The sequence below is a fragment of the Melampsora larici-populina genome (genome assembly GCF_000204055.1).
Source record: "Melampsora larici-populina 98AG31 unplaced genomic scaffold MELLAscaffold_65, whole genome shotgun sequence".
Lineage (NCBI taxonomy): Eukaryota > Fungi > Basidiomycota > Pucciniomycetes > Pucciniales > Melampsoraceae > Melampsora > Melampsora laricis-populina.
Window position 1 is genome coordinate 250,408 of NW_006768829.1, and position 27,177 is coordinate 277,584.

General features: G+C 43.0%; 3 protein-coding genes across 3 annotated transcripts; 2 read left to right on the forward strand and 1 right to left on the reverse strand.

Moving 5' to 3' along the window:
• Positions 1-8,413: 8,413 nt before the first annotated feature.
• Positions 8,414-10,156, reverse strand: MELLADRAFT_112392 (aspartic peptidase A1; the record flags this gene model as incomplete). The annotated part of the gene is made up of 4 exons (XM_007416888.1): positions 8,414-8,847; positions 8,980-9,375; positions 9,445-9,807; positions 9,886-10,156. 4 exons carry the CDS (start codon positions 10,154-10,156, stop codon positions 8,414-8,416), a joined length of 1,464 nt encoding a protein of 487 aa, XP_007416950.1.
• A 686-nt stretch (positions 10,157-10,842) lies between these two features.
• MELLADRAFT_73319 (uncharacterized protein) lies at positions 10,843-12,290 on the forward strand (the record flags this gene model as incomplete). Its single annotated transcript, XM_007416846.1, has 4 exons — positions 10,843-10,988; positions 11,062-11,167; positions 11,284-11,924; positions 12,016-12,290. One exon carries the CDS (start codon positions 11,413-11,415, stop codon positions 11,749-11,751), a length of 339 nt encoding a protein of 112 aa, XP_007416908.1.
• Positions 12,291-15,698: 3,408 nt separating this feature from the next.
• Positions 15,699-18,174, forward strand: MELLADRAFT_112394 (uncharacterized protein; the record flags this gene model as incomplete). Its single annotated transcript, XM_007416871.1, has 6 exons — positions 15,699-15,753; positions 15,814-15,974; positions 16,097-16,384; positions 16,474-16,581; positions 16,880-17,183; positions 17,813-18,174. 6 exons carry the CDS (start codon positions 15,699-15,701, stop codon positions 18,172-18,174), a joined length of 1,278 nt encoding a protein of 425 aa, XP_007416933.1.
• Between the last annotated feature and the right edge of the window lie 9,003 nt (positions 18,175-27,177).

The following is a 27,177-nucleotide window of genomic DNA, read 5'->3' on the forward strand; positions in this document are numbered from 1 at the left end:
GGGTCAGTTTGTATGTGGATCTTGAGATCTTTTTGATGATTGGAAAACCTCCTAGCCATTTGTTGTCCAATTTAGGGCTGGGTTGTGTTGTCAAAATGTTTTGACTGCAGAGCCAACCTTGGTTTCCAAAATTCCAGTTGGTTGTTGGGCAAATACCTTTGTCAAATTGATGTTTCATTGCTCCCTGCGCTACCTTTAAACATTCTTTCAGTTCAGCTTGGACTTCTTCTAGTACTTCCATCCTTGCTTCCATGGTGTCGTAATCAAGGGCAATCAAATCAAACATATGACTTTTTTTAAAAAGATACAAATACAAAAATATAATGCATTATAGAAAACTGCATTAGGTTATCAATTTTTCTTGAACTATTTTTACTGGTTTCATTCCTTATTTTTCATTTTTTATTTCATTAAATTTATTTCAATTATTTCATGTCTCTAACTTTATTCAATATCCCTTATATACCACATGTTTTTTATGTGTAGAGGTGTTTCTGTTTTTTGTTGTCCCTTGTTTTTGGATTTTTTTAATGGTTATGTGGTGATGTGTAGGAGGTGTAGTGTAAAATGAAGTTAAAAGTCAAAATTATGGGTGCATCTGTTATGTTTAGTCAGGGAAATCAAAGCCTTGTACAACCTGTCTGGTGGAAAATTGGCCAGCCACTGGCATCTCACATGATGTACATTTCACATGTATTTGAATATGCCTGTGTGTCACACAACTAAATCTGCCAAACTATCCAATACTCATCAAACTCAAATATGATCCCTTGTTGAAGGTGTGAAACTTACTCACTTGTATGTACTTTCTCCTCATCTGTTTGTGTCCATTCAATTGTGATCTATCTGCTTTTGGAAATCACCATCTCCCTCTATATCCCTCCTTGTGTATAGATGTTTGCCCATGGAAAACAACCACAACAAACGCTGATGATCATAACAAACAAACACCAGGCAATGTGGGTTTGTCACACAATACTCCTCACACCATGTCATGATAGTACAAAAAGCATACTTTCCATGGGTTCTTGCCACACGCGCAATGTTAGCCAAATGGAGTAGTAGTCCACCCAATAAGATGGTCAAGTCTAGGTGTGCAAATAAAGCTTTTCCAACTCTATGTACATTGAATAAGTCATCTTGAGAATGCATCCAATTGAGTATCACATATTCTCAATGAGAAAACAATTTTCAAATGATCCGTGCCATGCCCTGCTCCTTCAAGAATGTGAAGCAATCCAAATCAGCCCTGACCCATCTAATTCTTTTGTTCTCATATTTGTTTGTTGTTCAAAACTTTCTGTATCAGCTTTGGTACCAATCTGATTTATTTGTTCTTGAATTTTTTGTTTGAAGTAGTATTTTGTAGCATTGCCTTTTGTATCAGCTCTGCTATAAATCTAGACTTATTGTTTTTGGATCCATTTTGTTTGTAATCTATATTGGTTGTAGGTTTGGAGTAATACATGACATAATCAAATCCTTACCATGAAGAAGTCTCAAAACTAGCAACATAAAAAAAGACCAGGCTTGGTGGAACAATAGGGAGAACAAGAATGGAAAGACATGCAAGGCATCTTGCTCTTTACATGAATAGTACATTGTTGAACATACATTTCATTTACAATTGAAGGCTCGATGTCTTGGGATTTCAGAAGATCCTTCAGTGGGCATAAGCCAATGTAGCCTAAACAGGAATGCCAGTCAAATAGGCTAATGTCAGCTTCACTTTCAAAGCATGAGATAGACAAAGAGGTATTGGCCTTCTCAGGAAGATAATAGAGATTTTCTCTCCCAACACCGTGGCAAACTGGCTTGGACTTTTAAAGATTGCATGAGGAATCATGTATTTGACAACCTTCCTTGGTGAATACAACTGTAAAATCATCATCACGTAAGGAAGATATGAGAGTAGTGGTTCCTGAAGATTGGGAACCAGTAGTGACTTGTGAGCTGTAAGTCCAGATATTCCAAGCTCAGCTTTGCTGGAGTGTGTAGCATGAATAACTGAGCTATTGGCCAAATGTATAGATCAATTGACAGGAGAGATTTGATTGAGTGAGGAGGTATGCGGAGTGATTGTGAGGGACAACCTGAATCAATATTCCATTCACGGAAACAATATGACTTTGCAAATTCAGTCAAGGCAAATTTTACAAGTGAGTGATGATCTTCATCATCAGAGTGACCTTCTGAATAACTGAAGTTCAAAGCAACAACTGATGTCTTCCCTGCTTTGGAGACTTGATTGGAAAATTTTGAACCAGAAGAAGTAGAGGTTGATTTTTGTTCTTCAAGGATCTTGTCAAGGCCCCACAATGGGCAAGGTCATGATTTGTCCATCTACAGAAAGAACACAGTTTGCTGTTCTTTGGACAGCAATTGTAAGAACGTTGATCAGATGAAGGAGTAGGCTTGTAAGGTCCATTGGAAGAAGGGTGAGTTTTGAAAGCCTTGGCAACAGACACATGACCAGAGGAGTTTATTTGGTTCTGTTCATTCTTTAGAGCACACATGACTGAGACAGAATCAGTGGTTGTCTGCTGCATTAAGGGAGTAACAACATGTGCCCAGTCATCAGGCAGGGAGTTGATGAGCAAGGCTGTGTAGATATCATTGGCCATGAGGGGATGATCAGTGGTGATACAAGAAGCAAGCTTCTCAAAAAGTCAATTCATGAATTGGAGGTGAGCATCCCAATCCATCTCTCCCATTCTTGAGGTAATATAAGAATTAAGAACTAGCATCTGAGAAGCAACTCAAACACACAATCCGTCGGATGGCGGACAAGGACCATATGCCACGGCTACCTACACCTCGAGGTCACCTTTTGTCGAGCAACCGCGGTCAGGTGGTGGAATTATAAGCCCGTTGAATCCCGGCTGAGAGCTGGCCGGACAGCGGCTTGGCCCTGATCTAGAAGCCGGTACAAAAAAACCCCGCTGGTCTATCACTTTGACCAGCGGTTGTAAGATCATAATTTCATTGACTGGCTTGATCTCAATTTTTTTCTTCGGCTTCCCGCTTGGTGTCTGGGCCAGCGGATGAAAACTGGCTATCTTATGGCTGAGTACCCCAAAGTAAATGAACAACGGCACTGTTGCCATTGATAAACCAGTTGACGAAGTCTGAAGAGCAGCGCAATCCACTGGTGGCGCGATCCATCACTTTCGAACATGCTGAGCTCATCAAAAGCAGAGGGCCAAAGGATGCGATTCCCTTCTAAGATCTTTCTGAAACATCGTCGCCATCTTCGTTATGTCCTGAAGTTCGTCATCACCTTGACACTTCATCTCTCATCTCTCTCATTATTCATTTCTTCAAGAAAGAACACGATCTTCAAATCATTGTTCGTTTTCATTTATTCAAGTTGACATTCTTATTGTTCACTCGTTGTTTGTCCGTCGATTATTGAACCATGGCTAAAACCGATGCGCTAGAGAAATGTAACACTAATTTCCTACAAGTTTATCCGATATTGCGCATCTGACACCACACCTTTCTTATTCGCAAGGCTTTATTGAGACGCCTGAAGGGCCAGACAGCGCTCGTTTTTTCTGTGCTGCTTGTGACAGCCGTCCATTGAAACCCGATTCGCTTAGGAAACATTGTGCATCACAAAATCACATTCAAAACTTTGAAAAGTGGCTCATTCGCCACAGCGATCAAAAACACAATCAGAACACAAACGATGGAAGCGAAATCATCTCAAATGGAAATGTCATGTTCCAGTCTGAATCAGATCCTGATAGTGATCCCGGTGATCAGGAAATTTACTTGTCTCCTGTTGATCTTGACGAAGATGACTTTGAAGCTGAAGATAGAAGAAAGACACTGCTGGATCTTTACGCTCGAGATCATACTTCAATTTTCAAATCACCCGCTCTCAGTGTTGACAGCCAAGACGATGACGAGTACGACAACAACGACAACAAAACCAGGATTAGTGAACCCGATGAGCAAGATGATGGTCAATCACATATCTCTGATGACCCAAACGAACGTGACGGCGCTGATATAGATGGGAATGACCCTTCTTGGGCTCCTTTTTCAAGTTTGGAGGCAAGTATTATGGCTTTATCTTATTAGATCTTTGTCTTAATGAGCAACATCTGTCTCTCTCATTAGCAATTTGTGGGTCTGCTGACATTAGGCTCAGGAAGGACTACAATGTCATTATTGCAATACGAACGTGTACGGTCATTTGTTGGTTTGCTCAACATTAAGCTCCCAGGATACAAAAGTCTGCAAGAGGCTCGCCGAAAGCTCAAGATGAGATATGATTTCACCGTGTCGCAGACTACCAGCGCTCTTGAAAAGCCGTGTTTTGGGCTGCAGGTCAAGCAGATATTGAAGCAGGTAAGCAGATGTTTTCGGGACTACAGCAGTTTCATGATTATTGATAAGTGGCATTATAGGAACTCAGTAATCCTTATGTTAGAGAATATCTTGACTTCATCCCGGTCCAGCCAAACTCGACTTCTAAAGTCAACTCATTGATACAATCCAAGAAATGGCGTGAGGAACTTGAATGCAAATTGTGTGTGCAGATGGTCGAGCGGCCCCAAGGACATTTTTATCTATTTGAGCCTGTGCAACTACAATCAAAACAACTCGTAGTTCCAGTCTATTTCTACCGTTCGGGATCCAATACATTGGCAAAGTGTGTGCCAACAAACCAACAACTCAACAATAATTCGACGATCCGAATAGAATTTCCGTCAGTTTCAAAGTTCGACTCCGATGAATTATCCTCAATAAACGTGAATAGCTTTTGGAGATCGTTTGATAAAGTGGAATTACGTCCAGGTAAGCTCCTCAAGGACCGCTGTGGCGAATTTATGTACGGTGAGCTTTTGTGATCCCATTGTTTTGCATGCCACCCACCAAATTCTGATCTTCTTCCGATTTCAGAGCGCTCTGTAGGAGCCTTCACCAAAGTACCATTCACAAATCCTTGGCGTACGAAAGCTGGTGGCCGCATCATTCGCCATATACCTCTGGTTCTATACTGTGATGATCTATCAGGGAACGTTTCAAAACGATGGAATAAACATATTGCATTTTATTTTACTTTGGCTGGTTTGCCTGCAAAGCTGGCAAACCAGGAGTATAATTGTCACTTTTTGACCACTTCGAATACGGCAGGAGCGCTGGAACTGGCTGATCCGGTGATTGAAAGTATCAAGTAAGTCTTCTGGAATGATTCTGGCCATCAGTTAGATTACTAGTTGAATTTGATCTTAACTTTGATTCCAAAAAGTGGTCTATCTACTGAAGGCTTTGTTGCGTATGATTGCAAGATTAAAGCCGAAGTTTTTGTGATGACGATGGTTCTAATGCATTTAGGCGACTCGCCAATGCATGCTGAAGTTAGCAATACTATGAATCCCTCAAGCTCACTAACGCCTTGCAGAATCTGCCATTTACAGGTTGATTCACTAGCCGCAAAAAAAACCACCACATATGTGTCCAACTTTCTCGGAGTCGACGAAAGCGGAAGGCCAGTAAGTTTATTTTCTCTCATTTATCTATCTTTATGTCCCTTCAATGAAAACTGACACCCATTTTTGTAATCAATGTAGTTATCCCTGCCAATACGAGACTGGCGCGCTACAATCAAGGGTACGAAAGATCTTTGGCAGCTTGCGCAGCGTCCAGCAACAATTGCGCTCTTCGACAGTCAATCTTCAACTCTGGGAATAAGAGATACACTGAATATGGAGTTTGTAAGGATAATTCAAAACTTCCATCGAGATAAAACACTCTCCAACGACGATGTTGCCGGTCTCTGCCAAGAATTGAATAACAATTTTGGCGAGCATATCTTCAACCCATTTCTCCGTCTTGAGGGTATGTATTTTCTGTTCAGTCGGTTCATGGTCTGTATGGAAATTATAGAAAATTGACTGGCTTTTTTTGGATGCGCCTCAACCAGGCTTTGATGGCCATCGGGATACTCCTGTAGAGATTTTACATGTGGTACTTTTAGGTTCTGGCAAGTATATGTTACGTCATCAAATGAAGAAATGCACAGCAAGCGAAAAGAACAGCATACGAGCCTGGTGGAGATCATTCAACACGTCGGGTCTAAACATTCCACCTATTCAGCCTAAAACCATGATCCAACATTTTCAAAGTCTCAATGGTAAAGAGTTCCGGGCTGTCCTTCAAGCAGCACCATTCATTTTTTTTGAATGTAATTTGACACCAGAAGAGCGCGAAACTTGGCAGGCGCTCTCCAATCTTGCACCATATCTATTCCAAACCAAAATATCTGATATTGATACTTATCGCCATGAACTTTCCATTCGCATTCAACATCTTCTCAAAGCAATAGTTCAAATGTCGGCTCAATGGTGCAATAAACCAAAATTCCATATGCTCATTCATTTATGCGATTCTATTGACAGGTTTGGTCCAGCTTGCCTTTTTGCTACAGAAAACTTCGAATCTTTCAATGGGAATACAAGGCATTCATCGGTACATTCAAACCATCTCAGTCCAGGGCGCGATATAGCAAATTCTTCTAACAACAATCGCTTGATGACGCGAGGAGATTCTTGCAGAAGTGAATCATTTGCAAGAAGCGCGGTTTGCCTGGCTGGTAAGTTCACTTTTCTATTGCACCTGAATTACACATTGAGACATCAGCATTAATGGTTGAATTCTATCATCAACACAGAGGCTACAAGCGGTCCACTGGGGCTTATACAGTGCGGATTATCCAAAGAAAACGTTCTGGAATGTGGTTGACCAGAAGCTGGAACACTTACGCCGAAAACCTCTTCGATACCGTTATGCGTCTGTCCCACTATTTCTCTCTGAGAGTGAGATCATACACTGAAAGGACCCATTTTATTTATTTCAGTTTCTATTTGTGCGTATTGCATGACAATCACGAGTTTTTCAACGGGAAGCAAAATTTCACACAAATCAAATCAAACAAAATAAAAAATAAATTTAATATGCCCTCAGACAAACGCATCCTCGCTCGTGTACAGAATTTGACAGAGCTGTTTGGAGACGATGTTGCTGAAAATGAAGTTGAACACGAGTTGTTTGTACAGGAAGGCGGAGAAGAAGAAGAAGAAGAAGAAGAAGAAGAAGAAGAAGAGGAGGAAGAAGAGGAGGAAGAAGAGGAGGAAGAAGAGGAATAATGATGTGGTAATCTGGATCTGCACAACATTATTGTAGCTTAGATAATGAATTAGATTTTTCTCTCATCTCTAATTTTCCTTTGTATGTTATGTGTCATTTTGTATTGTTAATGTGGAATTTAAGACTAAGAATTGTGTGCTGGCACAAAATCACAATGAGCCTACTATTTTTATAGGAGTGCAAGAGCAGCAGTATGCTTGGATCTGCACCCGTTTATCATTTGTTTGATACCATGGTTTAAAATCGGGATATGTGAACCACGGCTGAGAAATGGATGGAGAGCCATACCAAGTCCACCACCTTACTCCACAGCTTCAAAGCGGCTTGGATACCAGCGGTTTTAAAAGCGTGGGTCACCACCAGAGAAATTCAGCGGATCAACCGATTGGACCCTCGGTTGAAAACCCGCCTTGGGGGGTTTGTGGTGTACCACTAGCTTACGGCACCAAGTAACAAAAGCAGAGAATTGGTTAAAGAAATTTATCCTTGTATGTTGCTTGAACTGGGAGGTAAGCTGAATACCTGTCACAGGTGGCACACAACCACATCTGGATTTTCAGAATGCCTTGATTGCAAGCTTTCTGCAATCAACTCTACTTGGTGCCTGTTATGTGAAGTTCTGACATAAAGCCATCAAGATACTCATCTATATGCCTGCCACGCGGACAGCAGAGTCACATACTGCGCGGTCAACAAGCCGCGTCATTGATAAGGCTTTGATCAGTCCCAACTTTGTTGAATAATTTTGTTTCACACAGATTGGATGACCCAGTCTCCACTGTTTTCATCTTTCATGCGGAGACATGCAACAAGTAGCAAAGTTGTGGCAAGAGAACATGCATTGTCATAACATCATAGGAATTTATGCAGGTCTTGAGCAATGCATATTTGATGTCTGGTCCACTTTATGACTGACACCATGTAAATACCCGTGGAGCACGTTGTCGTGCACACACGGAGAGTTTTGAAACAAATATCAAAGTCTTTTAGTTGGATTTAGACTGAGATTGTTGTTTAGTGCCCTGTGTGCTTTGTGATTTGATTAAAGGATTTTCAGAATCCTTTGTTGTCAGAAGGGGTCAACTGACTTTCAACCTCCCAGGTGATAAGGGGAAGATATGCTTGTTGTGGCACCTCTTTGATGCGTTGTTACAGGGTCTACGGAAATTCTTTTGTGTGTGCACGTCGACGTGCTACAAGGATATTTACATGGTGTGAACGTATGGATGCATGTGATGGAGGATAATTTCCCTTATCCCAACAAAATTTGAGATGCCCAGAATACCAATCCACTGGACAATAAAGAGCAACCAAAATTGAGCCCCTTCAAAGGCGCAAACGGATTTCGGATACTTGTTGCAGCCGAGTTTTTGGCAGAATTTGCCGCCCACTTCATGGACCCCAGCTTGGCTTGAAAATCTTCGGCTGGCCTTGCGAAACCGATCGCTGGTGTTGGATTTGCTCTGAAGACTGTGTAAACGTTCCTCATAAAGGATGCTCCCACAATCCACATACTTTCTCCTGCAGCAGCACTAACAGCGCCCGTGGAGAAAACTGCACCATAACATTGGCTAGGATTTCCCTTGACGGGTTGAATATTGAAGCTTTCAGCGGAAACCGGGTAGGTGATTCCACCAAAGATCATAGCAAAATCAGGAGATGCGTCGCACGGGTAGGAGTAATATCCTATCATTGTCAAGAAAGCCGAGGAGTGGTGGATAAAGTAAACCAAACAAACGTCAGGTCTAGTTTCCTATTTCGATTCTTGTTCATCTCCCAAGACACCCCAGCTGATTATGAAGAACATGTCTGACGTACCTTTGTAGTTTCCAGTGCCAGGTGTGGAGTTGGGGATTTGGCTGTAAACACTTTTGGCGACTTCGCTTGGGACACCGATCAAACTTGTACCCGAATCGATCAAAACTCGGTTGCTGTCTGTATTTGAGATCATCTGCCCACCCACACTGACGCCGTCGACGCTGACTTGCCAAAGCGAGGTATTTGTAAGGGGGACGTAATTGATGTCCCCATCATACAATTTTGATTCTACACCGCCAAGGGTGAGTATCCCGCCTGGGTGAAGCGCCGAGGAAGATCTTGACGAGTCTTTGGTGAAACCAGACATTCCGATGGCAAAGGATTCAACATTTGCGGTCTGCCAAAACGGTGCAGGTCGCTCTGGCTCTGCGGATGCGAATCCCATCCCAAGCACACCTATTAAAAGACGAACCACTTCTCAGTTTTTGCTTCATCTATTCCTTTGAGAGTATCTATTTCACTCACCTGAGGCATCTGATATGTACATTCCTGTAGAGGTGGCAGTTACTACTCCAAACTTCTGGCCATCAACTTTAAACGAGCCTTGAGAGACGGTATCAGCACCCACGTATCCATTGGCATAAGATGAATCCGCATAGAACATGCTGTAAATTGCCTTCGTAGCAACAAAGGTAGAAGATTTAGCTACGTTGAATAGTGCTCCAGCGATCTCATCCGACCCCAATCTACTTTTACTCTTATCCCTCGGATCAAAGGAAGCTACCCAAAGGGAAGTTGATCCAGTGTCAACCTGCACATTGAACTTTTGAGGTGGAACTCCAACTTCAATAACACTGTAGTACTGGAGATTCATATAATTGCTGAGGCCTGTATTTCAAGAAGAAGAGACGAAGTTCACTTTAATTCTGGAACGCATCATCAAGTTTTCGGCGAAGAAAGACTGACTAATACTTGAGGGAGCTTGAGCCTTCACAGCAAGCACGTTTCTTGCGGCGCCCTCGACGGCAGCGTCAGAATTTAAAAAGGGATACTTAAGGAACATAATGTTGGCCTGCTTAACGACGAATTCAATGTCATCTTCATCTGAACTGATGCCCCCTGAAGAACTGTAAATGGGAAAAGATTCCCCTGAAACCAAAAGTAGTCTTATGGTGAAGATCAGAAGGCAAGGAAAGTAAACTCCGCAAAGGATAGTATGAGATGTGCTGGTATTCATGCTCGTGAAGTAAGATGGAATAAAAATAAGTGTCCTGATAAATATAGTGTTAGAAAGATATAATGATAGACAAATAGGTGATAAATTAATATAATGATAGAAGGTCGCAAGTCAGACGGGCGAGCGCCGAATTGTCCGAAGAGAATATAAACAGATAGGTATGAGATGTAGAGAAACTCGTTAACACTGAGGATTATAAGTGCTTGAAGGCGGGGCCGAAGGTGCTTGGTTGATGTATCCTTAGGAATTAGTTGACAGGTCGACTTCGCCTTCACTGCTAGAAAGGCTATGAAACCTGTGACAATGGCTCAAGAGTATCATATAGTATACATTATCCGAGATAAACCTGTTACATCGAGGTAACCAAGTCGAGTAATGTTATTGGCTCTCAACAAAACAATCTGTCCACGAGCGAACGAGGGATATCATTCTGAGAGATGCGAAACATAAATCAAACATAGAATAGGAAATTGATGTTTTTGAAAAAAAGATGCCTCCACTTTTGTTACCTGAGACAGTGGAGTTATGTTTCATGCCAATATGTTATCGCAGTGGTACCTGTGTTTTGAGTCCTACAAGTGTGGTTATCTCTCCTCTCGGACTTCTCTACATCCCACGTCACAATACTTCTTTTGTTACACAGCTCAAATCAGATTTCACCACCATCCCTATGTGTGAAACTCTTCCATTTTGAAAATCCTGCGCTCAATCTGTTCACAAGCACCTATTGATGAACAACTCGATCCTCTAACCATCCAGTCCACCGCGTATTGCGCCATCATTGATCCTCACCGTTCGCCAAATGTGTCTCCTTGATCTTCCCACCTTGGAGGTATGTAACCACGTATTGCGTGATCTTTGACCTACAATGTTTCACTCATGAGTTTCCGATGTGCCTATCTCAGCAATCACCACCTCTACAGGGTGACCATTGTATTCAAATCTACCACACAGCAGCACCCGTCTCACCGCATGAGAAGACCCCAACTACAAATTGCGTCGTATCACGGTGTATGGCAAATCTTTCGAGTTATCTCCGTCGAGCAATATTTTGTGACTGATTCGCTCACATCGCCATGCTCCATGCCGATTACAACATTCATGGCACCATCTCATCAACTATGAAGATCTCCTTTCACAATCTCTGAGGTTTGGCACTCACCAACTCGCGCCCGTTCTGCATCAACAACAACATCCCCAAATAACAATTCATATACATATATCATTGATCACTTCGGCCTTTTATTCAAAAAAACATGGAATCAAATCAAAATCAAGATCAAACGATATCAATCGATTCATCATCTCAATCGTCAACTCAATCTAAATCTAATCAATCTTCTTTGCCAATTCATTCAGAATCAAAACCTTTGATCAAAACAACAACAACTCCTATTATCCTTTTACGTCGACATGAAAGTTCTCCTAATCCTTCTTCTTCAACTCAACTTAAATCATCTGATTTAAACTTTCAAAATCATCAAAATCATACTTTGTTAATCAATGGAAGATCAATTGATATTCAAATCACTAATCCTAATTTGATCTTTGGCTCTACTACTTCTCATATGATCACTGAAGAACCTCAATCTTAAACGATATCTCATTCAGATCATTCATCTACATCCGCTCCAAGCCCTACCATTTCTGATAAAGGTGTCGATTGATTGGATGCTACAGTTGTGGAGGCTATGATGACTGGTACAGTACATGGAAAATAAATACACTTGCAAGCCGAAGTTGAAATGGCTTGGTTTGTGACCTCAATGTAGGTAGTCTCTCTTTTTTTCTACTTATAATATTGACTCATTAGAATGGTCTCTGCCTTATCTTTGATTTTCGCGCGTGCGCATCTTCAGACAACATTGTTGTTATTGAGATTGATCTGATTTTAATCTTTCTGTCTTGAATAATACTATCATTCTCAATCTCAATCTTTTTTCATGACTATGTACATTCAACTGCATACTTGATTTTTGTTAATGGTTTGAGTTGCTTTTGGTAAACTTCATAAGTTAGGTGGGATCTTTAGGAAATGCTCAAAGGGAGAATCAGAGTGTTTTATGATGATTTTCATTCTTATGATTTCAACTATCATTTGGATCTTTGGATGTGATTGAAGATTGACTCTGTCAAGAATTCATAGGTTCTTCTTAAGCTTATAACACCAAATAGATGACACAATTTTGGTGAGAATTTAAGACATTAGTGATTTTCATCACAGCCTCAATGATTGATCTTTGCATCTAAATGAATCTTATGATGTTTTTTTGCAATTTTGTGCATATTTATTTGAATGGATTGGTCAAGAGTAAATATTGAAGTTGAATTGAAGATGATTGGTTGATAAGATGATGATTGATTAAGATGATAGTTAAGGTAGATGATAAGCTTAATAATTAAGTATTTTGTATTTATTTTATCTCTTATTTTTTGAATTTTTATCCAAGATTAGGTGTTTAAATCTTGACTTGAATTAATGCTTGATTCAAATTCCCTTTGATTTGAAAATCTGAAACTACAAATCCAATCACTTCACTTCACTAACACTAACACTTTCAATCTTCAATCTTCAATCTCAATTGTACTTACTATTCACTATATATCTGACCAGCGCATCTGTGGCCGGGAATTGATAGTGGTTATATCACTTTTGACTTCAATGTGCTCATCTGAACTGCATACAGAGCTTTCATGTGTTACCTTCTATCTCATATCTATGTATGTTTGCGTCTACTCAAAAACCAGGTTTAGGTCTCACTAGCTCTGGTGTAATCAATCATTGTGGCTACCGTCACTGAATCTGTCTGCAACTATGTGTACGCGCGTACCCTGTTCAGTGTTGACTCCAGTTAGTGTCATCAGCCCACAACTGGTCTATGCGCGTAGAAATACTGATACTGAGACATACCATTGGTGCCTATGGGGCGGCGGGCCGCCCACCTAATAATATTATAGACTCCAGATTCCATCAAATTCATCATGTCAATGGAAAAACCCAACAATCTCCACCATCCTATTGAGTTCCAATTCATTGGTAGAGCTGGTCCAAGGGTAATTGTCATCCATCCTGCATACATTAGAATCTGCGATCCTTTGCTTAATGAATGTCTCATCATTTAGATCTACAAACAAAAGATCACGGACAAGGGGTTTGATGTGTATCACGGGGCTATTAAAACCACTGGGTTGAGCAGAGGTGCCGTTCTCTCAACTCCAATCAAGCTCATCACCATAAAGTCCAACAGCATTGACCTCAAGAGTGGCGACTTTTATTCCATGAGTTTCAAGTTGTTAGCTACCAATGATCCATGGGCTAACACCTAAACAAAACCACCAGTATCCATCCAGCTGCCATGACGCACTTGAAAGACATTGAAGTGGTTGAAACCGTCAACAAAGTTGCAATCAAAGCTTTTGGAACAATCGTAAAGAAATTCATTATTGCAGGCAACAACCCCGTGATCCGCCTGCGGTTATCATCACCTTGAAGTCTGTTGACATAGATCCTACTGCAAGTTGCCTTTTGTTCTATAGCTTACAACATCATTCCGATTTGTTTCACACATTGCACTCTGACAGTCCTGCAGTGTGGTTTACAAAACACAGCCCTGCCAGCTTGGAATGTGCTAAGAATTTGTGGCAAGTCGGTTCAGACGTCCACTTATGATTATCCGCGTGCATAATGCAGGATTGCGTGGGGGACGCATGAGATCTAATCGCCAGGTCAGGGAGATTAGAGATGCTGCAATTGCATCTGTACAACGCAAAGAGCCCCAAAATCACAGAAGTGGAGCGTAACACTTATCCCATCATCATTGCATTAGTGTTGTCCTGCTTGATTCATTTTGTGGTAGCAGGCCATGGTTAGGAGGTTATTGCCATGGGTGTTTAGCAGCAATCACAATCTATTTCTGCACTGTATATCTCATTGCTATGCTACAAATCTATCTTGAATAAATGAGTTTTTCTGGAGTCTTAATATGAAATTTAATTCACAAGTTCTTGGTCTATGTGAGATACAGCCATTCCGATATTTCTTGTCGCTCCGTTTTGAAAAAGAAAAAGTGAAACTCGGTGAAACCTAAGTTTTTACTCGACAAAACTTTGAAATTGGCTGTAATTCAATGAAATACAGCCAATTTTCAGGTTTTAACCAGTTAAAACTTAGGTTTTGAGCTCATAAACTTTTTCTTTTCAAAAATGTGAGCGACAAGAAATATTGGAATGGCTGTATGTGAGTATGTCTGTGAACGTCAGACAACCTCTTGCTGAGATTCACTTTACTTTGCACCATTCTTTGGCCTGCAATGACGTGATGTCTGGACGTATGCCCTGAGTGCCACATAGGTATATCCAATATCTGAGAGCTCAGCTTGAATACTTGCAGGCCTCAAGGGCGGCGAGCCCGCCCCCGATGCTCTAGTTCACCTACAGTACCAAACCTTGGACTTTGACATAACACCGCGGGAATCATTAAGTGTGAAACCGGATTGAGAAAAGTCGCGGTGTCCAGGTCCGCTACTTCCTTCAATCACGGATCTCGTTTGCCATGGGTTTCCATAGGTTTGCAGCTTGTCTCGAGCTGCCCTCTACATAGTCATCCACTCAGGCTGTAGTATGGACTAATGGAGGTACCATATGTCTAGACTCTTGTAGCATATACATGATAAAGCTCATGACTCATACCTGATCTTGAGTGGTCTGAGGATATTGAAAGGAAAAACATGCATAACATGTACTGCAGCTCAGGCGGACAACTCGAGGGCAGCTTGATGCAAGCTAGCAAACCTATAGCAAACCTATGGCAAACGAGATCCGCAATTGAAGAAAGTCGCGGACCCGGACACCGCGACTTTGCTCAATCCGGTTTCACACTTAATGATTCCCGCGGTGTAACTTCATAAAGTTTTCAAAGGCATCGTGTTAATATTACAGCCGTTGTGAGAAATAATGGGTATTTTTTTTGTTCTCCAGATTTTACTCGTTTTCTGACTTTCCATTTCTTGGCCCTTTTGGACTTAGCAGTGGGTAAGGAACTGGTGATTCTCTTGCACATCCATCTTGCGAACACAAGTTCTTATTGCTCATTGCTTGTTCGAGCAGGATTCCTAATTGCTCATCTCTCGTTTGAGAAGAAAGACCTTGTCACCCACTGGACTGGAATGATCTTGCCGGCCGGGCAAGATGGCAGGGGTTACTGTGATTACGCCTTCATTTCCTGGAAGCCTTTGAAGAAGTGCTACTCAACCGAAAAGTCATTTCATACGCCTGCTCCTCGACTTCTTTCATCCCATTTTTTGGACGCCCTTTCGACTCGGTGATTTGATTCTTCCTTTCAATATACCCTTTCCCTTTCACTTGCTTATTATAATCATATCAACTCAACCCACCCGTTTCTATCTGTTTAGCTGCGCTTATCAATCTATCACTGCCAACTTCGACTTGGAATCATCAAATTGAATCAAAGCTCTTAACAGTCAGTAATCCTATCATGATTTGGGTTGATCAAATGCTGACCTCTCTATGTTTCTCGCCAGCTATGCCTTACAAACCGATTCAGAATTTGATCCACAAGGGCGAGAATCCCGAGGAGGGTAAGTAACATGACTCAAAATGCCTCGCTTCTTCATATTACTGATATGGATCTCTTGAAGTGTTTGATCCGGCCTATTTGATTGCGGATGGGGATGACGCCCCAGCCCGTCATCCAATGCTCAAGCGGCTCTGGCGTCAAGGAACGGAGAGCCGTCGCTTGATGGAAGAGAGCCAATCTTTCATCATCGGTGTGACTTTCAAAATTCACACAAAGAATACGGTTGAGGTTACGCCCGGAATGGCCAAACAACAGGCTCCTTCCAAATTAACCGCCGGGAAAAAAAACCACCACCACCTCCTAAGTTTGCCATCATCAATTCATCTGACTTCAAGGATGGACAGGTGTTGGATTTCAAAGTTTTTATGTATGGCAAGTCGCTGAATGAGTTGAAGGACTTGGTTGGCAATGTGTGCAACCATTACTTCACTGGGATCAAGAAAGTCGTGCTTGATAGAGAGTTGACTCCGTTGTTGAACTGGAATGCAAGTGTGGGGTCCAAGAAAACGAGATTAATTGATTTCAAAAGTTATCAGGAGTTTGTCAACAATTGGGGAAAGAGTCAATTGTCCAAAGGCGTCATCCATATCGTGCTGGAGAAACCGCAAGTTAAGGAAAAGAAAAACGCCCAGGTGAGATTGTTTTGGTGTTCCACTTCTTCTCAAGTGTTTTAACTGATGAGATTGCTTTAATGTGCTCTTCTGAACCATGTGGCTAATAGGCTAGCGGCGCGGTGGCTTTCATCCAAGGCACCGCTGGGCCCAACGCGATTGAAGCAGAACTCGCAGCTTCCAAGGAGGAAACAGTGGTGGCTAAAGAAGAGACTGTGGTAAGCTTAGTGTTGACTTTGTATCCTTCCACATCTATTGCTAACCAATTGTTTATTTCAACATTCATGTAGGCTGTCAAAGCGGCTAAGGAACTCGAACTTGAAGCAGCGTCCATTTACCAGGATCACCTCGAGTGAGCCCTTGGAGGAGATGGGGCTATCTTGACAGCCCCTTGGGACCCAAACCTCTATTATCGATTTACACATTGATGTGCGTTCATATGGGCAAAAGCTGTGGTAAGCTTGTCCCTTCCATCTGTTTTTTCCAGCCTAAGCTGACATCAAATATCCTCTCCAGCGCGACGGCTTAACAACCCGCGGAATCTCTCCTAACACGGTTGAATACAAGCATGAGATGTTCAAAAATGTCGTTGTTCATAAGGATATGAACGTTGAAGACCAAGTCAATAAACGCTACCCTGTGGCCACCCCAAGAGCCAAACAAACTACCTCAAAGCAAAGAAACTTCTTTGCCAACACTCCTCCAGTTGAAATGAAGATCAAGACTGAGCCGATCAGTCCTTCCGGTTCCAAACGCAAATTGAAGATGACCTCCGCCTCCAGCAAGGTAACTTCCCACAAGAAAGTAAAGAAGGAACCTGGTGAGTTTATGGTTTTCGATTATCATGTATGGTGAATGATAATCAAACTGATGATCTTGTGATGTTTGTCCAGATGCTGGTATGACTTCGAGCAAATAGATCTCCCTGTTGACTGACAAGGAAGTTCTCAAGTCAGAATCTCACGTTTCGGACTCCGATGTGGAATTTGTGGTTACGCACACGACTCTTTTGGACAATTTCCTATTTGAATGTGATGTTTCCCGTAACAATGTCACCACTTGAGCGATACTCTGCAAGGCTCAGGTCCAGTCTTGGACTGATCTGGTCCCCAGTGTCCAGATGACCGCCAACGTCTTAACAGAGCATGGAATGACCTTCAAGTTAGCTAATCGCCTCATCAAGGCAGATTCTCAAAATCAACCTTCCACTTCCACCAATTGAAGTTTGTTCCAATCTGACCTCCTTTTGATTCAACACTTCCCAAAATAAGAGTTTTTTAAATTGGTTCTTTGGCGATTGGCTTGTATTTTCTTTTATACATGCAACTTTTCCCTTTTTCAATACCGTTTTTAAATCTTTCAATATGTTACCTAGGGGGTAACCCAATTGTAATTGGTCTCAATGGCCTTATTTGAAATTATTGCTAGGTTATGTTATGTGAATCAAAGATGCCAGTTCGGCCATGTTGGCGTTCCAGATTTGCCGCGCTACCAACTGCCCGGTGACTCCCCAAAAAGGCAAGAATACTTGCAAACATGTATTGCTAGCCTTCTGTGAAACAGCAGTCGCAAACACAAGTTCACCGTATGAACTTGATGAGTTTTTGTCTTTGAGAGTCTTACGGTCATTACCCTCCAACTTTTCAAGTGGCCGCTCAAAATCTCGAGAATCTCATGTGGTTTGGTTTGCCAATACAATAGATTTCAAAAGAAAAACATGTGGTGCACCGGGCAAGGTGACTAAGCAAAGCCACACTGTTGAATTCGAAACTTTTGATTGCTTAATTTCAACTACCACTGTGGCAAGATGACAGGAAAGAAAATGAGGCATAGGGTACAAATCAATGACAACTGGTCTACATATAGCCGCTACCTTTGAAAAGCTTGTCGCACAAACCCTCTGTGAAAACTTCCATCATGGAAAACCATACCACAGCCCGCTCCCCATCAGCATCAATGGCCCCTCGAAGTCCCTGGGTCCTTTGGAGGTTCGCTTTCACCGGTGAGAAACCCTTCTCAATTGGATTGAGGTCCGGGCTATACGCGGGTAAATATATCAACCTTACACCACGAGCTTCACATAAATCAGCCACCGAGCCACCATGATGAATTGGGGCGTTATCTAGAACAAGCACAGAGTTCCGAGCCGGCCATGGATTCATGGCCGGTGACTATGTAAATTACATGTTCATTAGCAATCAAAACATCATTCCATCAAATCCATGGGTCCAGCTCACCAAGTGGTCTTCCAAAAAAGCTTTGAAATCAATGCGAGAATACCCACCGCGCTTAATGGTGATTGCCAATAGGCCATCCAAGGAAATAGCCGGTAACGCCAGCCAACGGCCTGATTGAGTTGGCCTGGCAAGTCGGGGGGTATGCTCGCCAATGGGTGCACATGCGTAGTCGCAATACATATACTGTTTCGCAATTGCGGTTTCATCTAGGGGTCCAAGCCGATCGATGAATCAGTACACAGCAAAACAAACCATGAAGAACGCATTGGCTCACCAGCGAAGACAAGGCAACGGGGGTCAATGTCCAGTACCCTTGCCATATAAGCCCCTTGGGCGGCCAAACTTTGATTTGGGTGAACGGTACGTGCTTTATTTTGTGTCCAACACAATCTGTCGCGTAGCTCAGTTGAAAGTGTCTTGATTGATACATGTTTATAAAATTGTTCCATGATTTTGCTTTGGAGTTCGTCTAGGTATCAATACCCGAATCGCTGCGCCATAAATGGCGGTTGCGGAGCGAAAGCGGAGCGATTTTCCGGTCCGCCACGCCCCCCGCCATTCATAGCGGAGCACGCGCACCGCCTTCCAGGGCCGGGTTTTTCCATAGCGTAGAAATCGCACCGCAACCCGGCCCCAGGGGTATATCTCCGCTATATAGCGGAGATATCTGTATGGGTACAGGGTTGCGGTGCCCAGTCGAAATCTTCCATCCAAGCACCATCATCTCCTCCACTTTACGCCACAACATACTCCACGATCAGATGAAACACAATCATTTCGAACGATGGCAACCTGGACTAGCCTCTGGCCTTGCTTGTGCACCTTCAATTTCAACCACGGCCAGCCTGTGGTTTGCGGTAATAGGTTTTCTCTTCTATTTCAGGTGGGTGCCTTCCTTTTCCATCGCTTCCTATCTACCTTCATCAACTTTTAAAGCTGACCATTAACATTTCTCAACTTCATCCAATATCTAAGAATGCCACTTTCAAAATCCACATCACAAAGCTCTACTACTAACCAAACTACCCTTCAAGTTCCCAGCAAGGGTCCAAACAATCGAACACTTCGACCACCAAGTCCGTCTCGTCCTCGGCCTGGATTTGTGGTTCCTCCCAAGGACTCACGTTCAGCTGTCATCATTTCGACTTCATCTGATGAAGATCTACCCGAATTGCTTGCTCATCGCCAAGCTTCTCCTTGTCCCCTGGCTTCTACTCTCAAGAATAGCAAGCAAGCTCCAGCCAAAAAAGCCAAAGCAATCCGACCAGGAAAGGTAAGCTTTATGATATCATGTTCTATATCATCGCCGAGTTAATTCTTGGTTTTCCTAGACTGTTTCGTCGACTAGCAAACACGTTCGATCTCCGTCACAAGGATCGACAGGTAGCCCACGATCACCTCGACCATCGAAACGAGCAAATGTCGATGTAAGTACTTTCACCGCTTAATCGGAACCCTTCTCTTTGTTCTGACCTTTATATTCTAGCCCTTGGAGGTACCTGAAGGTGCCGATCTGTCTCAGGATTCCGATGTCGAGATCGTTGGGACCATTGAACCTGGATATAACGAGACTCGGTCACTTGGTGTAAACAAGCTCCTTCAGTACTTTTTTCCTCCTAAGGTAAGTGTTTTTTCACATCTTTCTCATACATTCTTCTCTTTTTTCTTCCTTTCTTCTTATATAGGGCCGCTCATACCAGTGTAGATTCTGTCACAACAAGTATCTCAAGCAACCCAGCTCGTATTACGCCCTTTGGGGTCATCGAGATGGAAATGAATTCCGCCCGGTTTGCACCAAGCGAGCTGATGCTATTGCCGCAGGTTTCGAACTGCCCCTCACCTATCTTGAAACTATCGAGAAGGAGGCCAAAGAATCCCAAGGAACGTTGGATTGTTTCGTCAAAGGACCGACATTCAGTGTAGACCTCTTAAACTTGATCCTGGTTCTATGGATCGTCCGACACGCCTTACCTTGGGCACGTTTTGAAGACCCTGCCCTTCGTGCAGCCTTCCACACCGCAAACCGAGGTGCAACCGTTCGATCAACTACCTGGGCTTCACAGCAATTGGTTCATCTCTTCTCGACCTTGCATGCACAGGCCATTGACAAGTTAAAAGTAAGTGACATCTGTTTAATTCAAATCATGGACTTAACTAAAATTGATTTCTATTTTGGTCTTCATTTTTGATCTTTCTTTTTTACATAGGAAAACGAGGGTCGTTTCTGCCTCGTACACGACGTTTGGACCACAAAGGGCAATCGATATGCCTTTGTGGGAGCAACAGCAAACTATGTAGATAAAAATTGGGAGTACCAATCGACTCATCTCACCCTGAAGATGGTCGCTTGGCGGCACTTTGGAGTGCTTCTAGCACGTCCTATTGGCAAGTTCTTGATTAGGCATGGGCTTCATAAAAAGATGAGTCCCAATACCTTCCCTTTTCTAATTTCTTTTACTTAGTTTCGACTTTTTTCTTTTTTTTAATTCTTCTGGTTCTTTTTGTTTCTTACTTGCTAGCCCAGACCACAGACAGTGGAGGCAATAACATGACCATGGCATCTGAGCTTCAAGCAATGTTTTTGAACGCTCAAGATCCAGTGTCATGGGATCATTCGACTCATCACGTCCGATGCTTTGCCCATAAGCTTAACTTGGTTGTTGGGCATGGTCTTAAGGCCCTCGGTCAAAAGGTAGGCCGCCAATTGAAGAATTCGACTCCTCGAGTACCTTTCCCAACGCCTGGGCTTGAGGTGAACGACGGGGAGGATCCGGTCGAGTACGGCTTGGAATCGGACGAAGAGAGTGTCTCGGGTTTACCCGACGAGCCTGATGGCATTGATGATGACGAGGATGATGAGGAAGACAATCCAGACGAAGACGGTGTTTTCGGTGATTTGGTTGCAGGGGCTCTTCAAAAGGTATGTCCCATACCGTTTGGTCCTCTTATGTCTTTTTTCTCACGTCTTTTCACTCAGCTAGGCAAAACTGATTGGTTTACATCTTTCACTTAGGTGGACGCAGTCTCTGGCCAGATTGCCAGCCGCGCTGCTCGTCGGAACGACTTCAAGACCCGTGCCACCCGTATGGGTTACACAGGTCGCATGGTTAAGAGACCATGCAAGACTCGATGGAACTCTCATTACGAAAGTCGCACGATTGCCTGCGAGGCTCAAGAGGTGAGCAAATCGTTTATTCTATCTTCCTTGTGCATTTTCTCATCAGTGTGTCACAGGTAATCAACACAATGATTGCTGCCGATCGTCAAGCTCGTTTTTTCAAAGGCATCACTATTTCACCCAAAGAATGGCACGCAGTGGAACTGGTGAACAAGGTGTTGAAGGTGAGAGTCTGTCTTTATCTGAATCTAACAGGAATAGCATGTACTTACTAACCATTTGCTTGACTGAAACAGACCTTTGTTGAAGCCACATCTCGAGTGGAGGGAAATGGCCCGACAGGCTGCATCCTCCTAGCGGAATACAAACGAGTCATCACCGACCTTCAACAACATCAACTCGATTGTCAATCTTTTCCGACCATCGATAATGCCATCGATGTGATGATCAAATGGCTTATCGAATACCAACAAGAGGCTGCTGAAAGCGATGCCATAGTCTTAGCAACTGTTCTGAATCCCCGATACCGACACAAGTTCTTTTCTCTCCATTATCCGGTTTACAGCGGCTCTGCCAAAATGTTGATTGAGAATGCCTTTCACGATCTGATGGAAGAATCAGAACCACGTGAAGCAACACCATCATCCGATGATCACAATGATCCTGTTGAGGCTGATGCCTACGATGTCTTTGGAGACTCCACTGACAGTCCAATCAACTCATCCGATTCCCGCTCGGAGCTGGATGACTACTTGAGTGGGCGATTTCGGATTAAGAAAGACGAATCCCCACTCGAGTGGTGGAAGGTTGGTCTTCTTTTCTTTTCTCATTGTATATAGAATCTGAGACTGACTCCTTACTTTGTCTTACCTTTGATCGATCAACAGGCAAATCATCATCATTTCCCTACACTGGCCAAACTTGCTCGTGATTACCTTTCGGTCTCAGCCACCTCCTGCGCTTGCGAGCGAACTTTCTCGGCCGCTGCCGACGTTTGTACTCCGACTCGAGGTAGTATGCTCCCCAAAACGATGGAGCGTTTGGTCGGCTGTCAAGCTTGGTTAAAGGAAGGCATCATACCTCAAGGACAATTCGAAGAAGCATCCAAAGTACTTCTATCCTATATGGAAATGATAGCAAAAAAAAAAGGGAAAAAGGTGCAAAAGGGATAGTATAGTATTTACTTGTGTTATAAATTACAAATATACATACAAATATAGGTCACTTTCTATTTTTCTTTCTTGTTAATATTTTCTTTTATCAGTTTCTACAAGGTTCCTATAGCTTATATAAGAGAATCCACCCCACTCTCCTACCTGCCCAACAATGAATGTTGGGCAGGTACACATGGGGTTTGAAATACATTTTGTTTTTTCTTTTTACTCTTCCTTTGCCTCGTAGCTCGCTATATGCCGTATAGCGCGCTATATTTTCGCTAATAGCGGAGCCCCTCAGAGCGCGCTATATGGCGAAAATATAGCGCTTGGACCGCTGCGCCATCCTGGAGAGTTTTGTTTTTCGAAAAATAGCGGAGCCATAGCGCCTCCGCCCATAGCGCAGGCTCCGCTGCACTCCGGATATTGGTCATTTTCCGGAGCGTAGCGGAGCGATTCCGGTATTGTAGGTATAACGTTGGGTCCAGGCGGAGGCTATCGAGGACAAAGAGACGCTCCGGACCTCCTAAGACTAATGCTGCACCACGATCCATATGGTCCAAGGGATTTGTAATGACGGCCCGAGTTTCCTGGTAGAGATTGACCCAGCAACGGACCAAAGTGAGGGCTAACTCCATTCCAAGAGTCCTAGAGATATTGTGAAATCGAACCCCGGTGAGGGCTAAGCAAACAACTGCAAGCTTGATTTCCGGGCTATGATGAGAGACCCAGAACTGGAAAACAACCATATGAGCCTTGCGAGATATGAGATCAGGAAACAAAAGAAAACGGCTCACCGGTGGCATATTGGTCCTGTGCCAATTTTGAGGTAGGATGGTTGAGGTAGCAAGGATAGAGGGACAAAAGAATAGGTGGACGAGGTGAAGCGAGAAGGGAAATCACAGATGAGGAATAGTTGAGTTGAGAAGAATGGGTGGACAAGGTGAAGCGGGAAACCACGGATGAGGGATAGTCTGTTGTGAGCTCTAGCATCAGGCTATAGAGATATGTTTATACTGTGTTACACGTCTCTTATCCAGTGTGAGGGGCAGACTTCTTGCTCCTCACGTAGCAATACATTATATCACCTGAAGGGCCTTTCCTAGTCTTCTTGCATCCCTCAAGCAGTCCAAGCCATAACATATTGCTACGTCTATCTACAGGGATCCAAGAAAGAAAACCAGCAAAGACAAGAAGTTGAAAAGAAAAGAAAGATACCGAAGAAATCGAAGAAATTAAAGAAGGAAAAGCTTATTCAAGTACAGAAGTTAAAATTAGATCTCATCTAAAGGAAGAAATTAAAGTTCATACATCACTGCATACCCCACAATCTACCGCATTAAAGTTCAACCGACTCTACCGATTTAAGGTTAATCATTCTTGCTCGAAACATCAGCCACCACGCCGGAATTCAAGTTACCCGACAGCCCGTCTGTAGAAGCAGAAGGAGACTACAAGGACTCAAACGAATTCCCGCTAAGCTCTACGATGTCTGGACCTAGTATGGAAGATGTTATGAGGAAGTTAGAGGAATTGAATGCGAGGCTAGTTGAAGAGACGAATCTTCGAAAAAATGCTGAACAGAACTGGATGGAATTGAAGCAAAGTATTGAACGGGATAGAGCACAACAAGCACCTCCTAACATTGTACCAGAAAACTCGACGCCATGCATGAACCAAACCCCCGCTGCTTTACCTATGCAAATCAGACCACCGAAAATCGCGACTCCTGATAAATTTGATGGGAGTAAAGGTCAAAAGGCTGAGATTTTCGTAAACCAGATAGGATTGTATATGAACATGAACTCAAACTCATTCGTAAATGAGCAAGCTCAAGTCGCATTCACGTTATCGTACTTAAGTGGTAAAGCTAGCATATGGGCCCAATCCCTAACTGAACAACTCCTAGACCCCGAACAAGCGAATCTAGTTACATGGACTAAGTTTCTATCCTCGTTTAAAGCAACCTTCTTCGATTCAGAACGTATATCAAAAGCAGAGAAGGAGTTAAGAGCACTCAAGCAAACTGGATCGGTATCAGACTATTGGATAAAGTTTTCGGAATTAGCACTTGTAGTGAAATGGCCTACTTCAGTTATGTTATCTCAGTTCGAACAAGGACTAAAAGTCGAAATTTCGGTTTACATGGTGCGCGATGAATTTAAGGAGGTTGAAGACATGGCAAAAGTTGCAATCAAACTCGACAATAAGATCAATAAACGTACACCATATACCACCATCAGTGCAAATGCGCCAATCGCCTCGCAATCCAACACGCCAGACCCGGATGCGATGGATTGCTCCGCTTACCGACTAAACATCAGTTCAGATGAGTACAAGCGAAGAGGAATGGCTGGTGCATGTTATAGTTGTGGTCAAGTAGGACATCTGATTGGAGAATGTGGAGAAAGAAGAAGAAGAGGAGGGAAAACATCATGGAGAGGAAGAGGAAGTTATAGATTTAAATCACGAGTGGCAGAAGTTGATGGGTTGAAAGAGGAGGAGAAAGATGGAGGAGCTGAGTCGTCAAAAAATGGCGGAGCTCGGGAGTGCTAGTTGTGCCTCCCCCGAGCGTAAAAGACTTAGCTATAGATTTTAGTAATATTCATGCTCTTGAAATAAATGACACCAGAATTATTGATGATATTACCATAGTCGATGCTAAGACAGCCACAACCGTTACCGCAAAAGCCCTCGTTGACAGCGGTGCAACTCACGAGGCAATGAGTGAGAAATTCGTTGTCAAACATAACCTTCACACTGAAACACTTCATCAACCTAGAAGCGTTACAAGTTTTAGTGGCCATGAGTTGAAAATAACTCACACCGGTGATTTTCGTGTAAACGAAATGAAGAACAACCCCACAACTTTCATCATAACCGAGTTACGTGACAAGTATGACATCATACTTGGCATGCCGTGGATCAAGAGAAATCACGACCTCATTGATTGGAAGTCAAGTAAATTGAAAACTCACGATTATGATATTGCAGTTACAGATGTAACTTCGCTAAAACCGACAACCGCCTCGAAGGACCATGATTGGAAGCCTGACAGGCAAGCTAGGAATTTTAGCGAGGGGGTGGAGTTTGTTAACTCATTAACACCCCCGCAATGTGCGTATTTTTCATCTATTAATCCTGTTGAAGAAGCAGCTAGCAAGCCGTTACACTCTCTACAATTCCAGGAACCATCCGATGTTGAAGTAGAAGAAACGGCAGCACAAGTACAAGAATTACCTGATGATATGAAAGAAACTGCTCAATTGTCTGCGCCGGAAAAAGCCTTGAAGGACCAGGATGTGGAGCCAGATAGGCACGTTAGGCAAAATGACAAGGGGGTAGAGAATTGCACAATCTCACTAATGCCCCCGCAGAGTACGTGTATTCCTCCTTTTCCCAAAGTCCAAGAAGCAGCTGGCAAGTATGAGCTCCTTTCGAAATCAAGAATTAGACAGATAAACTCGAGAATACCCCGAAAGCACTCGTTACTGGATCAGATCAACAAAATGCTCAAGCCGTCCCCAATTTCATTGAACGCAGCAAAAGCCTCATGGAACGTGTCTGCCAAGTTGGCGGCAGAAGAATCCAAACATGTACCCGAAAAGTCAGCAGCTGAACTTGTGCCGAAATGCTACCACAAATTTCTACCGATGTTTGAGAAATCAAATTCCAATGTCCTACCGCCTCACCGACCCTATGATTTTCGAGTCGACCTTATTCCTGGTGCGACACCACAGGCAGGGAAAGTAATCCCTCTATCGCCAAAGGAAACGGAAGTTCTAAACGAAATGTTAGAGAAGGGGTTATCAAATGGCACTATTCGTAGGACGACATCACCTTGGGCGGCCCCGGTTCTGTTCACTGGGAAGAAGGATGGAAACCTCCGTCCATGCTTTGATTACCGCCGGCTGAACGCACTAACTGTGAAAAACAAGTATCCGTTGCCGTTAACAATGGAGTTAATAGATAGTTTATTAAATGCTGATCAGTTCACAAGCTTAGACATGAGGAATGGATACAATAACCTTCGAGTTAGAGAAGGAGATGAGGCCAAATTAGCGTTCATATGCAAATCTGGTCAGTTTGAACCTCTCACGATGCCCTTTGGACCCACCGGTGCGCCTGGATTTTTCCAATACTTCATTCAGGATATCCTGCGGAGCCACATTGGACGAGATGTGGCGGCTTATCAGGACGACATTCTAATTTACACCGGACCGGGTGTAGACCATCAAGCTGTAGTTAAAGAAGTCCTTGAAATATTAAGAAAGCAAAATGTATGGCTTAAGCCCGAAAAATGCA